Raw genomic sequence first — 15,660 nt, 5'->3', positions numbered from 1 at the left:
TGGTGCGCCGTATCAATTGTTATTTATAGAGTGCGTGGGGGGGCCCCATTGTCAAACTTGCATCGGGGCCCAGAGCTCCTTAGCTACGCCACTGCATTTACCAGTACATATTACACTATTGGGGCTCTTGGTGTTCCTTGTTTTTATACTGTTACCAGGACACAAAGGAGTTAACTGCATCTGAGTCTCATTTTGTGTTGGCTTACTGTTATGTCATCCAGAATATCTTCTTCTTGCTACATTAATATTTATGTTTCCCACACTAATGACAGTTGCAGCGTACAGTAGTAGCTGGAATAGATTTGCTTCCTGTGGTGTTCCAATACATCCAGCTAATTATACTGCCTATGAACTGTATGAAGGGCTGCAGAGGATTTGGGAGAATCTTTATTCAATTAAAAACTGATTTTAATATTTATTAATGCCCCCTTTTTTTACAGTTCAACCAGATGTTCATTAATTTTTGGAATGGCAGTGATAGCAGTTTGGTGTTTATCCAAGCTCAGTAAAGACTGAATAACCTGTACAGTAATACTACTTTTTGCTGCTCCTTATGGCCTGAAATCCACTAGAAAGTGCAAAGAGCTATTGCAATTGCTAGCGATCTGTGATAGCGTTTTGCAATCGATTTTGGGAGCGATTTTCCTGCTCCTATACAATTAATTTGAATGGAAACGCTCCCTAAATGCTGCAAGTACTGCAATTTCGATTTCCTTAATCGCAATCTCTCTAGTGGACACTGTCAAATCTATTTACATTGGCATAGTGTTTAGGGAAATCGCAAGCAATTGAAAGCGATCCCTAAACACTCAATAAATGCTCTAGTGTGTCCCAGGCCTCTAGGACACTTGCTTCACTTTACTAACTTAAAGCGGAACTGTAAATTCCTTAAAAAAAAACAGTTTCACTTACCTGGGGCTTCCCCCGAGCCCCCAGCAGCCGTCCTGTCCCATTCTAGGAATGCTTTGATGTCTCTCTGCCAGCAGAAAATATAGAAACTGAAAGCAGAAGTCCTCTGTTATTGTCTCACACTGCCCGCTAGTGACAAGTGGCCATAAATAAACATTACAGCAGTACTAATTAGTAGCAAGGAAATGTAAAAAATAAGAAATAAAAACTTGCTAAAATAAATTGGCCTGGAGCATTTGAAAGCCTCTAAATAAATTGGCTGCTAAAGGGTTAAAGTAAAACTGAAGTGGGAGGGGGGGGGGGGAATTAGATACAGACCTCTGGATCATATTGAGCCTTCTCTGTCCCCTCTCAGTTCCCTGGTTCGAGCGCTGTCAACCCACGTTACAGCTATTTGGCCAGGTGGTCGAAATACACTTCCATAAGCCCTCGGGAGGCTTTGGCAGCACTCATGTTCCCAAGTGCTCTCAAAGATGGACGGGCTCTGTACTGGGCATACCCGAGTGCACACGCACATCCAACTGGTCAAATAGCTGTAACGGGGGGTGACAGGAATGGAACAAGGGGACAGGGAAAGTTCAATAGAATCCAAAGCCTTCTCTCTCTATAGGAAAGTATCTGACTTTTTTCTCACTACAGATTTTCTTTAATGCAGAGAAGAAACTGTCCAAAGTGCTGAGCACATTTACCACTCATTCTCTTTCAGGATCAGACCGCCATGCATATCCCACTGATGTGTAGAATTACCTGTCGGCACTGGAAAGAAGGAGAGTGGGATACACAGAAAAAGAGACTAGACAGCACACAAACTACCACCACATCCAAAACATATACATACAGGTTAATTGGTCCCCTCCAAACATTGGTTATAGCCTTTAATCGGAACATAAGATAATGACTTGGCTTAGTAGGCAGGGCCAGATTTACCATAAGACACTGTAGTCACATGCCTACAGGCGCCTGATGATGGAAAGGTGGCTCACTTCCCTCCCTTAGTGCCTCCATCTTTACCTATGCAGATTCCCGAGCAGAACATTAATGAGAGGGTAAGTGTCCAGCTCTCAGAATTCCACTGATGAGATCTGCCTTCAGTCTTAGTACGGAGGGTATCTCTGGCTACCTAATGCTAAGGGAAACCTGGCTGTGGTGGGCAGGGGAAGTAAGGGAGAAGTGACAGTTAGGCCAGTCAGCACACTTGGTTTGAAGGTTCATGGAGGGTAAAGTCTAGGGTGCCAGGGCTTGTGTGCCTATGGGCTCCTGTGATGTAAATCCAGGCCTGTAAGTAGGAATTAGATTACCGGTATGAGCTCCTAAAGGACAGGCAGTGAAATGACTATGTATTCTGTAAAATCATTGTGAAGAAGTCATTTCTACCGTGTTTCCCCGAAAAAAAGACACTGTCTTATATTAATTTTTGCTCTAAAAGATATGCTAGGGCTTATTTTCAGAGGATGTCTTATTTTTGGGCCAACACTGGTAGTTTTCCAATACAAAATGTACATACTGCATGCCATGCTGAAAGACGTGCAACATACACAGAGCGTGTGGTTTGCAGATATTGGCTGTCACTTACAAGAAATTGATTCTGCTGTTCATGTGGGTAAGAGTCTATTTCTTGCAGGCAGAGAACTCTGTCAGGCTCCCCAGAGCTATAATAGGATAAGCTGTGTGTGTGTGTCCTGGGAAGAGATGAAGTGCTGCTGATGCTTATCACAACCGGAGGGCTGGCTCCAACAAAAACACAAATTGTCTGACACATTATATAGGACTGTGTAGAACTCATACTATACTGCTGCTCTCCTTTATCCAGGCTTTGCATTCAGTGTGACTTTCTGGTGTCATGTGGGCTGCTGCCTAGCTAGGGCTTAAATTTGGGGGGTGTTTTACATTTCAAGCATTCTTGAAATTCCTGCTAGGTCTTATTCTCAGGGGATGTCATACTTTAGGGGAAACACACGTATAGAAGTATACAATAATAATAGCAATAAGACCAATGGAAAATGATTGCCATGACTATTGTGACTGCTGCCTTGATCTGTTACTCAAAAGTAGATGACATTGTTTTTGTTTTTATAACATAATCTTTAGCACCTACTTTCAGCATCTACTTTTGCCTAACAGATAATGGTAACAGTCACATAATTATGGTAATATTTGCCCCCAGATAGGCCAAAACATGTTATCTGCTTTTTGTGTATGAGTTTTATTAGCATTTGTTGGCTCTATGCCTGCTTCAGCCTTTTTAAACTGTTTACTAACTCCCCACCCCAGTTCAATAGTCCCCCAGTACATTCTCTTACCCCATTGTGACTGTAGTTATGTAGTCATTAGAAATGTATATACTATAAATGAGAAACACCTGATCTGTTGCATGGTAGTTCAGGGTCAATGGCTAAAAGGATGGCCCCTTTCACACGAGCAACTGACAGTCAGCTGCTCTCCTGCACCAGCCAGGTGCTTGTTAGCACTTGGTACCAGCGGTAGACAGACCCCCCCCCCCCCCCCCAGCCGCACTCTCATAGCACGTGGTACCAGTCCCAGACACCTGTATTTCAATTGCACCAGAATTGCACTGGCAGGCAGCAGAACGGAGACTGAACTGCTCAGCAAGCCTCCTGTCTAAAAAGAGGCCTATTAGAGGCAGATGATCAGCAGGATAGCCAGGCAACTGGTATTGTTTAAAGGGGAATACATATGGCAGCTTCTACATACCCCTCGCTTCAGGTTCCCTTTAAAGCGGAACTGGACTCAAAACTTCCTCTACTGCTCTAAAAGATAAGCAACATCATAATAAACTTTAAAGGAAAACATTTCTTTGTTACAGCGGATACAAATCCTGCAAGAAATCTGCAGTGTGCCTACTTCCTGCTTTCAATGAAGCAGGCATAGGGTTATCATTGTGTGTTTACAAATTAGCTGCTCTGCTGAGGCAGCCAGCTGGCATAGCTGAGATATCAAATTACACTGTGATTAGTCACAGATGAGGGTGAATTAGATAGGCTTAGCTCTCTAAATACATACAGGGCATATTTTGGTACTTTTCCGTTAGCCGGGAGCATCCAGTAGGTGGCGATAAAACTCCACCAGAATTACATCTTTCCCTACTATCCATGGCGAGCTGGAAGGAGAATAGTAATTAACACCACCTAGTGGATGCGCCCGGCTAACGGAAAAGTACCCACATCTCTCTCTGTTTTCCTTCTGGATGGATTGTGCAATGGTTAAGGGCTCTGCCTCTGACACAGGAGACCAAGGTTTGAATCTCGGCTCTGCCTGTTCAGTAAGCCAGCACTTATTCAGTAGGAGACCTTAGGCAAGTCTCCCTAACACTGCTACTACCTAAAGAGCGTGCCCTAGTGGCTGCAGCTCTGGCCCTTTGAGTCCGCCAGGAGAAAAGCGCGATATAAATGTTATTTGTCTTGTCTTCTGTCCTGTGCAAGAGTTCAGGTCCACTTTTACTATCATTCTGCACAGATTGAGTTATAACTTTGCCTTTGTGTCATTGCAGCTGCCGTCTCTGTTACCTGGGCTGACAGAATGATCCCCACGTGGGCCTGGATCATCCCCGTCTCTGTGGCTCTCTCCATATTCGGCTCCCTCAACGGTGGCATGTTTATGCTGGGAAGGTTAAATTATGCAGGAAGCAAAGAGGGACATTTACCATCAATCATCTCCATGCTCCATGTCCATTACTTAACACCGGCACCAGCCATGATCATCTCCACCATTATTGCATGTGTATTCGTTATTCCTTCTGACCTCATCTCATTAACCAATTACTTTAGTTTCTGCACCTGGCTTTTAGTTGGACTGACCTGCATTAGCCTGATTGTTCTCCGATTCAGGGAGCCCCACCTGGAGCGGCCATACAAGGTGAGCCAGATAGAAAAGCATGAACATTAATAAGGGTGATAACAGTATTATTGCATAGATAGGCTTCCTAATACACGTAATTAACAGAGATGATTCATGAGATTTTGAGTTGATGCAAATGTTAATGGAAAGTGCGTGCAGCTGCAATTGGACACGTTCAAATTGGCAACAACCAAATATGATTGGCCCAATTCAAAGCAGCATGCAATCTGCCACAAAATGTGCACCAGACTTCAAAATTAACATCCCATTGATCATCTCTAATTATTATTGTGCGATTATAACTTACATTATGGTGTGAGCATACCCTAACATACATGTCAAACTCTGACCCATGGCCACATTTGGCCCACAGAGCCATCATATTTGGCCCACAGAGCCATCAAATTTGGCCCACAAGTGGTCTCCCCACTCTAGACCACCAGGGGAGCTATATTGGGGGTGAATTCCTAGATCACCAGGGAAGCCATATGGGGGAGGGAGAGGGAAAGCACAAGACACCAAGGTGCTGTTTAGGGGTGCGAGGGGGGACCATTAGACACCAAGGAATTGTTTAGGGATGCAAGGGAGGACCACCAGACACTAGGGAACTGTATAGGGGTGGGAGGGGAACCAATAGACACCAGGGAACTGTATAGAGGAGGGCCACTGGACACCAGGGAACTGTATAGGGGAGGGACGGGGGCAACTCGAACACAAGGAACTGTATAGGGGAGGGAGGGAGTCCATTAGACACCAGATAACTTTATAAGGGACAATCAAAAAGAGCTGGTACATCCAAGGTGAATCTTTATTAGTTCCATGTAAAACAAATAGCCAAGTGCTGCTGCCACCCACTGAGTACGCATCACTGTGCGTGTCTAGAGGAGTATTCTCCCATTAACCCCACAGGAGCTTGTTTACAGCGGCAGACCGATTTTTGCCCTTGAGCAAATTGTATAATGATAAAGGCGCCTTACATGGCTCTGAAACATTGACTATGGGCTCGATTCACAAAGCCTTGATAACCCAGTTAAAGACTTTAGGCGTGATAACCATTTTATCATGCGTAAACTCAGTTTAGGCATGATAAGTTTAGGCATGATAAGTTTAGATAAGTTTAGATCGCGCGCAAAGTCCCGCACGCAAAGCAGCGCCATTAAACATCTATGCAAAGTGCACCAGACTTTGCTAGCGCAAAACAGCAGTTGGTGCTTAAACTTATCACGCCTAAAAACTTATCACACCTAAACTTATCATGCCTAAACTTATCACACCTAAACTTATCACACCTAAACTTATCATGCCCAAACTGAGTTCAGGCGTGATAAAGGGCTTTTCACCAGCGTGCTAACTGTTAGCACCGCTTTGTGAATCAGGCCCTATGTGGTTTACATAAAACTAATAAAGATTTACAGTGGACGAGCAAGCTCTTTTTGATTGAACATTGTACAGAGGGTCTATTCCCTCTATCTCCAGCTGTTGCCCTATCCCTAGAGACAATGGTTTGGATCCTTTAGTGTGTGTGAGACAACACAATAACTGTTATGAACTTTATAAGGGAGGGAGATGGTCACTAGACATTGAGGTTGGCCTTTGAGACTTGGTCCCAGTGTTCACTTTGGGCCCACTTTGTTTTTGACTTTGACACCCCTGAATTTAGACTAATAGTCTAAAAGCTTAATTGCCTGTGACTTAGGAAGCACTAGTTTCTAGAGGGGTGCAGGCATCGCTTGTGCCATGGGCGCCAGAGCACTATGGGTGCCATGCCTGCTCCTGTGCTGCACCGCCTTGCCTTCCCCCGTGCCTCCCCATCACTCAGACCTCAGATCAGATTAAATCTGTAATCTGGCTACTTCATTTATGCATATAGGGCACATTTGGCTATTTAACTATTTTCTCTTGACAGCTGGCTATTTAATTTGTTTATCGTGATGCACCTGGCTACTTGATTATCTTATTGGAGGTGTATGACTACATAATTATGTTATCGGGGTGCTTGTGACCACCTAATATTTGTATTGTGGGGCATGTGAATACTTGATTATTTTATCTGGAGGCATAGAATGATTTGATTCTTTTATCTGGAATTATGGGACTACTTTATTCTTTTATTTGGGAGCATGTGACTATTCATTTATTTATTTAATTTTGGCGCACATGGCTACTGAATTCTAATATAGGGGACCATGGCTTCTCAATGTATGTATCCAAGGGCATATTAAACTCTGGTACAGGGGCGTAACTAGACATCACTGGGCCCCCCTGTGAAACTTTGGATGGGGCCCCCTGCGAAACTTTGGATGGGGCCCCCCCACCCCCACCCCCCTCACTTTCTGCACAGGAAAACTGAGGACCAATGTGTTTTCCCCTTGCAGATAAAAACACTTAGACTTAAAGAGACACTGAAGCGAAAAAAAAATGATGATATTATGATTTGTATGTGTAGCACAGCTAAGAAATAAAACATTAAGATCAGATACATCCGTCTAATTGTTTCCAGTACAGGAAGAGTTAAGAAACTCTAGTTGTTATCTCTATGCAAAAAAGCCATAAGCTCTACGACTTTCAAAGTCGTGGAGAGGGCTGTCTTCTGACTTTTATTATCTCAACTGTAAGTGAACTAATTACTTTTTATCTGCCAGAGGAGAGGTCATTAGTTCACAGACTGCTCTGAAAGAATCATTTTGAATGCTGAGTGTTGTGTAATCTGCACATATTATAGAATGATGCAATGTTCGAAAAAACACTGTATACCTGAAAATAAAAATATGAGAATATTTTCTTTGCTGCTAATCTTCTAGTAATTATTCATAGTACACAGCCAATTCACTATATCATATATTTTTTTTTTTGCTTCAGTGTCTCTTTAAAGGAAATGTCAGGCAATTATGCTACCCCTAGATCTACTTACCCGGGGCTTCTTCCAGCCCCTTGCAGCTGACAAGTCCCTCGTTGCAGCTCTGCTCCCAGTATATACATACACACACAGCCGTATTATTTTACTACATGAGAGCACATGCTATATGGAGGTGCTGAACATAAGATATAGTATTCATTTACTGTAACTTTGGCAAAACATTCAGAATGTCACTGATTGATACTGTTATTAGGGGATCTTGGACTCTGTATGAGACAACAAGCTCTCAATGAGGCAGTGACAGTCAGACATCAATCTTACCCACTGCTGTGTTGTAAAAGTAATCAGACACCCCAAGGTCATCATTAGCCTGCGTGTGATAAGAATCTAGAAATCTCTTTGGAGTGATTGCTGATTAAGGGACAGTCTACAACTTTTGCAGTCAATATAACAATGGTGAGAGAGCAGAATACGTTTTTTCTCTCATTGCCCTTAGTTGTCAGTCTCTCAAACATTTCCCCCCACGGGCCCCCTGTGGCTTCTGGGCCCCCCTGCAGAGGCATCCCTTGCAGGGTCTATTGTTACGCCCCTGCTCTGGTATCTGGGTACAACACAATTGTCAAGAGTACAGAGAGGGAATAAGAAGTGAGATTTCCAAAAATTGTAAGTTTGGCAATATCCAGAGCCAAAAAGCAAAGGCAGCCATAACAAATGTTCTCGAGAAAGGATGCTTTTTTTTATAGGGGAAGGGGGCTCTGACCGGGAGGGGGTGGGGCGCAATTTCAGTGTTTTTTATAGGCACTGTATAGCCCAGATACGCCCCTGTATTTAACCCCCCCAGCCTAAATAATTTTACTTTTTTGATAACTTTTTAAGGTTGTCTTAAGAAAATAGAAAAAAGAAAACTTGTCCTAGCCATAAAATATATAAATCAATAATTTTATGTGCGCACTCCCAAAAGTCTGGATGCATTTTCACTCATTATTTATTTAGTTCTTTTTTGAGACTGCTCCGCAGGAACTAACAAGTTAGCCATTGATTTTTCTCTCTTAAAAGAACTTAACAATGTCCATGGTTTGCTCTGCCTTGTAAATGCATTTCTTTGTATCTGGAGTTGTTTCACATCCACTGTCCACTGTCAGTCTCACAGACAGTAAAAACTAAACAACTTTATCTTGTTAAGCAGTACAAATTCTAGTTTATTAATCGGCTTGAATGAGATCTCAGATAAAGAAGAAGCTTAGCTGTGTTGGGCAAAAATTTGATCATCTGTCATTAGTTAACTGTTTTCAGTGTTTTAAAGGGCATTTGAAATGAGAGGGATATGGAGGCTGCCATATTTATTTCCTTTTAAACCATTCTTGCCTGGCAGTCCTGCTAAACTCTTTGGCTGCAGTAGTATCTGTATCACACACCTGAAACAAACATGCAGCTTACAGCTGACGTCTGACTAGATTAACCCTTTCGGGACTGGCTGCCTAACCCACCTTAAAAGGAACCTTAACTGAGAGGGATATGGATGTTTCCTTTTAAACAATCCCAGTTGCTTGGCAGTCCTGCTGATCTCTTTGGCTGCAGTAGTGGCTGAATCACACACCTGAAACAAGCATGCAACTTAGGCCCGGTTCACATTAGCGGTGGCCGTCCGGAATCGCCGTGCCGGAGCCGCACCGCTTGCAGAACGGACGGAACGGACGCACGGCATAGCAATGAAAGCCTATGCGTCCGTTCACATGCGTCCGTTCTGCCGGACCGGAGCCGGACCGGATCCGGGCCGGATCCGGACTCCGGCCTCCGTTCCAACATGCGCTATTTTTTGATCCGGCTCCTCCGGCAGCCGTATCCGGGGCGGAGCCGGACTGCACCATCCGGCCAATACAAACCAATGGGAACCGGAGAGCGCACAACACACTGGCTGAGAAATCCGGATGTTCTACCCCACTTCCTATGCGGATTGTTGCGGCGATATTGGATGGGGACACGTGGGCAAGCATTTTGGAGTGGAGCAGCACAGCTGGATCCGGATCCGGAGATGTTGGCAGCATGTCGCAGGTGGAGGTGAGTGCTAAACAGCAGAGGGCCTGATTCCACAGGTCCCCCTTCTGCTGACCTCCCAGACCCCAACATTTTTTTTTTTTTTTACGTTACTTTTGCCAAACGGATCCGGATCGCATCCTGATGAACACCTGATGCAACCTGACCGGATCCGGATCGGATCCGGATCAGAACCGTACGGTTCCGATCCGGATCCGGTCCGGATCCGGTCAGGTCATCCGGTCCGTTTGGCAAACAACCGCAAGTGTGAACGGGGCCTAATCCAGTCTGACTTCAGTCAGAGCACCTGATCTGCATGCTTGTTAAGGGGCTGTGGCTGAAAGTATTAGTGACACAGGATCAGCAGGAGAGTCAGGCAACTGGTATTATTTTAAAAGGAAAAATCCATATCCTTCTCAGTTTAGATTCCCTTTAAGGACCAGGGGATTTTGCATGGGGAGGGGGCACGTTTGGGGGGGTCAGGCAGTCGGATCCCTGGTAGGGCTATGCCAGTGTGGCCAGATGTCCCCCGTATTGCAGGCAGCCTTTACTCACCTCCCAGGCTCCAGCGATGAGCAGCTGTTGACCCCTCCACTCTGGCCGGCATTCCCGCTCGTACTACCGCTAAGTCCCGAGTCGCGGCTTGATGACGTCAGAGCGAGCGGGGATGCCGGCCAGAGTGGAGGGGAGCGCCGATCGCAAGGGTAAAGTCAGGAAGGTGAGTGGATCTTCTTCTCCTTCCCACCCCCCCCTACCGCCGCAGCTCTAACAGTGATCACTATGATCCGCCGCCGATCCTAGTGATCAGGAGCCAATTGCGATGGCTCCTGATCATTGAGGGGAGATGTCAGCTGTCATATGACAGCTTAATCTCCCCTCTCGGGTGCGAATGATCGCGTCGGCAGTGGAAACAGCGGGCGGCATAAGTCCTATGCCGCATCAGGCTTAGACAGCCACAAGTGTGGCATAGGATTTACTTCGGGGGGTCCGGAAATGGTTAACTCAGACTTCCATGAGAAACATCTGATCTGCATGCTTCTTCAGAATCTATGTCTAAACGTTTTAGAGACAGAGGATCAATAGGACAGCCAGGCAACTGGTATTGTTAAAAAAAGGAAATAAATATGGCATCCTCCATATCCCTCTCCATTCAGTTCAGGTGTCATTTAATCTAAGTGCACATGGTGGATTAAACTTGTCAGAGAAATATGTTAATGAACAGCTCAGCCAAGAATCTTGTATGTGTACAGGAGCCCACCCCCAAAGTTTCCCAAAGATCCTTGTCACATTTTTAGTGACATCAAATGGCTGACCAACTCCTGCTCACCCTACTCACCCTGCTTGCTGGAAGCCTCCTCCTGGAGGAGGGATGCTTTGTGTGCACCCCTCCTCCACCCCCCCCCCCCCCAGGGATGCAGTTGGTCGGGGCTGTCTCTAAAGTATGTGTAGAGCCTCCACATTCTTGCCCAATGTATCACGATGAGATCTGAGGTGCCATACTATATTGGCCATCTACCCTCATTACCCATAGTTCCCCCTGACACTGGAAGCCACTTTGACATGTGTGCAGCAGTGTAGTTTCTCCTGCTTCTCTGTCCATAGCAACAGAATGCATTGCAGAGCTGTACAGCACTAAACCCCAAACTGTTTTCTGAGGGATCAAGTCGTCAGATGTACAGTATGCATAGGTAATGGTCCAAAAACAATTTAGGGCCGGTTCACACAGCCGGCTGCCCATTTCTCCATGACTAAACACTTTTTTGCTACTGTGCAGAAAAAAAACGTTTGACATAATTTACCATTGATTTGTTATTGTGTCCTGTTTGAGCCCTTGGAGGACAGACCTTAAGTGCAAAAGCCAGAAGCCGCATGTAGTGTTTGGGAATTCTCAATCGACACCAGCACTTGACTAAAAAACGGCAATCAGTGATACAGTGGGATGCGAAATTTTGGGCAACCTTGTTAATCATCATGATTTTCCTGTATAAATCGTTGGTTGTTACGATAAAAAATGTCAGTTAAATATATCATACAGGAGACACACATGGTGATATTTGAGAAGTAAAATGAAGTTTATTGGATTTACAGAAAGTGTGCAATAATTGTTTGAATAAAATTAGGCAGGTGCATAAATTTGGGCACTGTTGTCATTTTATTGATTCCAAAACCTTTAGAACTAATTATTGGAACTCAAATTGGCTTGGTAAGCTCAGTGACCCCTGACCAACATACACAGGTGAATCCAATTATGAGAAAGAGTATTTAAGGGGGTCAATTGTAAGTTTCCCTCCTATTCTAATTTTCTTTGAAGAGTAGCAACATGGGGGTCTCAAAACAACTCTCAAAATGACCTGAAGATAAAGATTGTTCACCATCATGGTTTAGGGGAAGGATACAGAAAGGTGTCTCACATATTTTAACTGTCTGTTTCCACAGTTAGAAACATATTGAGGAAATGGAAGACCACAGGCTCAGTTCAAGTTAAGGTTAAAAGTGGCAGACCAAGAAAAATATTGGAAGCGACAAATGGTGAGAACAGTCAACCCACAGACCAGCACCAAAGACCTACAACATCATCTTGCTGCAGATGGTTATAGAAAAGGGGAAACCGAGAGCCCAATATAGTGTAGTATGTATTGTAAAAATGGATTAATGAAAGAGTACAAGATTTATACTCACAAAACAGGGTTATCTCCTAGGCAACCACTGTACAGGCAGGTGGGGAGATTGTCCTGTCCCCACTCAGGAATAAGAAGTCACTCTCTGTAGATAGGAAACAAGGGGTATCCCCCTCCACCAAGAGTTGATATTCAGTATTAAGTAGAGAATACAGAGGCAACAACAGGATCAGGGATGGTCGTAGTCAGCCAACTTCGCTACGCTGGAACTAGTTTTACGCAATTACGCTTCGCCAAACTACAGCTTCGAAATCAAATATTCGCTTCATATGCATTTCGTAGAATACGTGTTAAAATACGCAATTACGCGTAGTGCGAAGCGTAGTGTATGCGGATGCTTATGCCTGTATGCAGAAAATTTTACGCATTAATTCCTCTTTAGATGCTTATCCCGGGAACTCTTCTATGTGTACATTCCCCTTTCCAATGCGTAAATTTGTAAGCATACAATCGTACACGGAAAAATAGACGCGAGTAATGCACACGTAGTTCACTACGCAATACACATGTTAACTACACATAGTAAGCGTAAGCTACGCATAGCGGTACTTCACTACGCGTAAATTCGTAAGTGTAGTTCTGCAACTTCACCTACGAACTACGATGCGTAGATGCAAACTACGATGCGTAAATACGCAATGGCGTAGTTTCTGCTCATCCCTGAACAGGATAACATCAACACGATAAAAGGTTAAAAATGCTTTGGAGGCAGTTCTGGACTTACCTCCTACAAGCAGAGACTGAAAACTGTCTTATTCAAAATAAATATAGATTTTATTGGCATACTCCAAAAACGGGGGACTGCAATGCGTTTCACAGGCTTAAACCTGCTTCCTCAGGCAATAAACATAAAGGAGCATATAACAGCAGTAGGTCCGGAAAATCATTTTGGAATAAGGTGCTGTGCACTGATGAAACTAAAATTGCGTTATTTGGGCATAACAAGGGGCGTTATGCAAGCAGAAAAAAGAACACAACATTCCAAGAAAAACGCCTGCTACCTACAGTAAAATATGGTGGATGTTCCATTATGATGTGGGGCTGTGTGGCCAGTGCTGGGACTGGGAATCTTGTCAAAGTTGAGGGACGCATGGATTCCACTCAGTATCAGCAGATTCTGGAGACCAATGTCCAGGAATCAGTGACAAAGTTGAAGCTGTGCCGGGGCTGGATCTTTCAACAAGACAACGACCCTAAACACTGCTCAAAATCCACTAAGACATTCATGCAGAGGAATAAGTACAACGCTCTGGAATGGCCATCTCAGTCCCCAGACCTGTATATAATTGAAAATCTGTGGTGTGAGTTAAAGAGAGCTGTCCATGCTCAGAAGCCATCAAACCTGAATGAACTAGAGATGTTTTGTAAAGAGGAATGGTCCAAAATACCTTCAACCAGAATCCAGACTCTCATTGAAACCTACAGGAAGCATTTAGAGGCTGTAATTTCTACAAAAGGTGGATCTACTAAATATTAATTTCTTTTTTGTGGTGCCCAAATTTATGCACCTGCCTAATTTTGTTTAAACAATTATTGCACACTTTTTGTAAATCCATAAAACTTCATTTCACTTCTCAAATATCACTGTGTGTGTCTCCTACATGTTATATTTAACAGACATTTTTTATTGTAACAACCAACGATTTATACAAAAAAATCAGGACAATTACGGTAACAAGTTTGCTTAAACTTTCGCATCCCACTGTAAATGACATGAGATCAACACTCTGATTCATCTCAATACCTAATGCGCTAAACACTAGGGATGGATGCATGCATCCCCCAAGCCTGCATCCTGTTTTAAGATCCAGATGTTTGTTTTTGTTTGTTTTTACCACAGATCTAAAACATTTTCATTTGCTAACTTTTTTTTCTTTTCTTGAAGGTATTCCTGCCTATAGCCTTTGTTGTTGTTGGAGTTTCAGCATTTCTGGTCCTGGCTCCCATTGTACAGAATCCGAAGATTCAATATTTCTATGCCTTGCTGTTTATGTTTAGCGGTATCCTTGTCTACATCCCTTTTGTCCACTTCAAGCTAAAAATCCCATATATGGACAAAGTGACCTGCTATCTACAACTCCTGCTTGAGGTTTCCCCAACAGATATTTTTGAAGATGCCAAAACTGAATAATATTGTTGTTGTTTCTGAATAACAAACTGGATCATGTGTTTGTGGACTAATTTATGAAAGAACTTCCACATTTCAAGTTTTCAGTGTTCTTACAGAGACTCCGTAACAAAAATTGCATCCTGTTTTTTATCATCCTACAAGTCCCAAAAGCTATTCTAATGTGTTCTGGCTTACTGCAGCACGTTCTACTATCACCATCTCTGTAATAAATCAACTTATCTCTCTCTTGTCAGACTTGTCAGCCTGTGTCTGGAAGGCTGCCAAGTTCTTCAGTGTTGTGGTTCTGTGATGCATCTCCCCCCTCCAGGCCCCTCTCTGCACACTGCCTGTGTATTATTTAGATTAGGGCAGCTTCTCTCTTCTCTCTTATCTTTTACAAGCTGGATAAATCGTCCTTTGAGCTGGCTGGGCTTTCACATACTGAGGAATTACATACAGGCAGAGCTGTCTGCACTCTGCAGGAAGAAACAGCCTGACACTTCAGTAGAAGATAGCTGCACAGGGAAATAAACACACAAATGATCTCTTGAGATTCAAAAGGAAGGCTGTATACAGCCTGCTTGTGTATGGATGTATTTTCTATGTGTGGACATACTGTACATCAACCTACTTCCTGTTTTGGTGGCCATTTTGTTTGTTTATAAACAAACTTTTTAAAACTGTTTTTAACCACTTTTAATGGGGCGAGGAGCGGCGAAATTGTGACAGAGGGTAATAGGAGATGTCCCCTAACGCACTGGTATGTTTACTTTTGTGCAATTTTAACAATACAGATTCTCTTTAAGCTTAAGATCATGTAAAAGCAAGAAGCACTGGGTGGCTGAAAATCTTCAATACTTTTTGTCACGGGTCAGGAGGATTATTGTCCAATATGATGGAGTTTTGCCGGCTTTCAGATTTCACATTCACATGAGTGAGAAGTAATGTCCAGCAAGAAGTAACATCCATGATACAACATTTGGGGGCAATGGGTGGAATATGGAATCCTTCATATATAAGGGCTTATTTCCAAGATTTGATAACGGACGAGGCACCCAAGCTGCTGCGAAGTAGCAGCCGAATCACTACAGCCGTGTATGGCATATTCACGGCTATAGGGATTTGCACGCGTGCTATGCAAAACTGCTGCATGCCAGCCAGAATTGCACTGGCAAATGAAACAGATGGCATGCTGGTGTCTGAATAGGCAGCATTTC

General features: G+C 43.7%; 1 protein-coding gene across 1 annotated transcript in view; it reads left to right on the top strand.

Moving 5' to 3' along the window:
* Positions 1–15,126, top strand: part of LOC137517811 (solute carrier family 7 member 13-like) — a 76,776-nt gene extending 61,650 nt beyond the window's left edge. The window contains exons 4-5 of the mRNA XM_068234864.1: positions 4,418–4,782; positions 14,219–15,126. Coding sequence (XP_068090965.1) covers positions 4,418–4,782; positions 14,219–14,464 — 611 coding nt within the window. The 3' untranslated portion in view covers positions 14,465–15,126. The remainder of the gene's footprint in view (positions 1–4,417; positions 4,783–14,218) is intronic.
* The last annotated feature ends 534 nt before the right edge of the window (positions 15,127–15,660 follow it).

Source organism: Hyperolius riggenbachi, chromosome 5, assembly GCF_040937935.1.
Source record: "Hyperolius riggenbachi isolate aHypRig1 chromosome 5, aHypRig1.pri, whole genome shotgun sequence".
Lineage (NCBI taxonomy): Eukaryota > Metazoa > Chordata > Amphibia > Anura > Hyperoliidae > Hyperolius > Hyperolius riggenbachi.
Note: the sequence above shows the minus strand (reverse complement) of the source record. Positions and strands in the feature narration are given on the sequence as shown.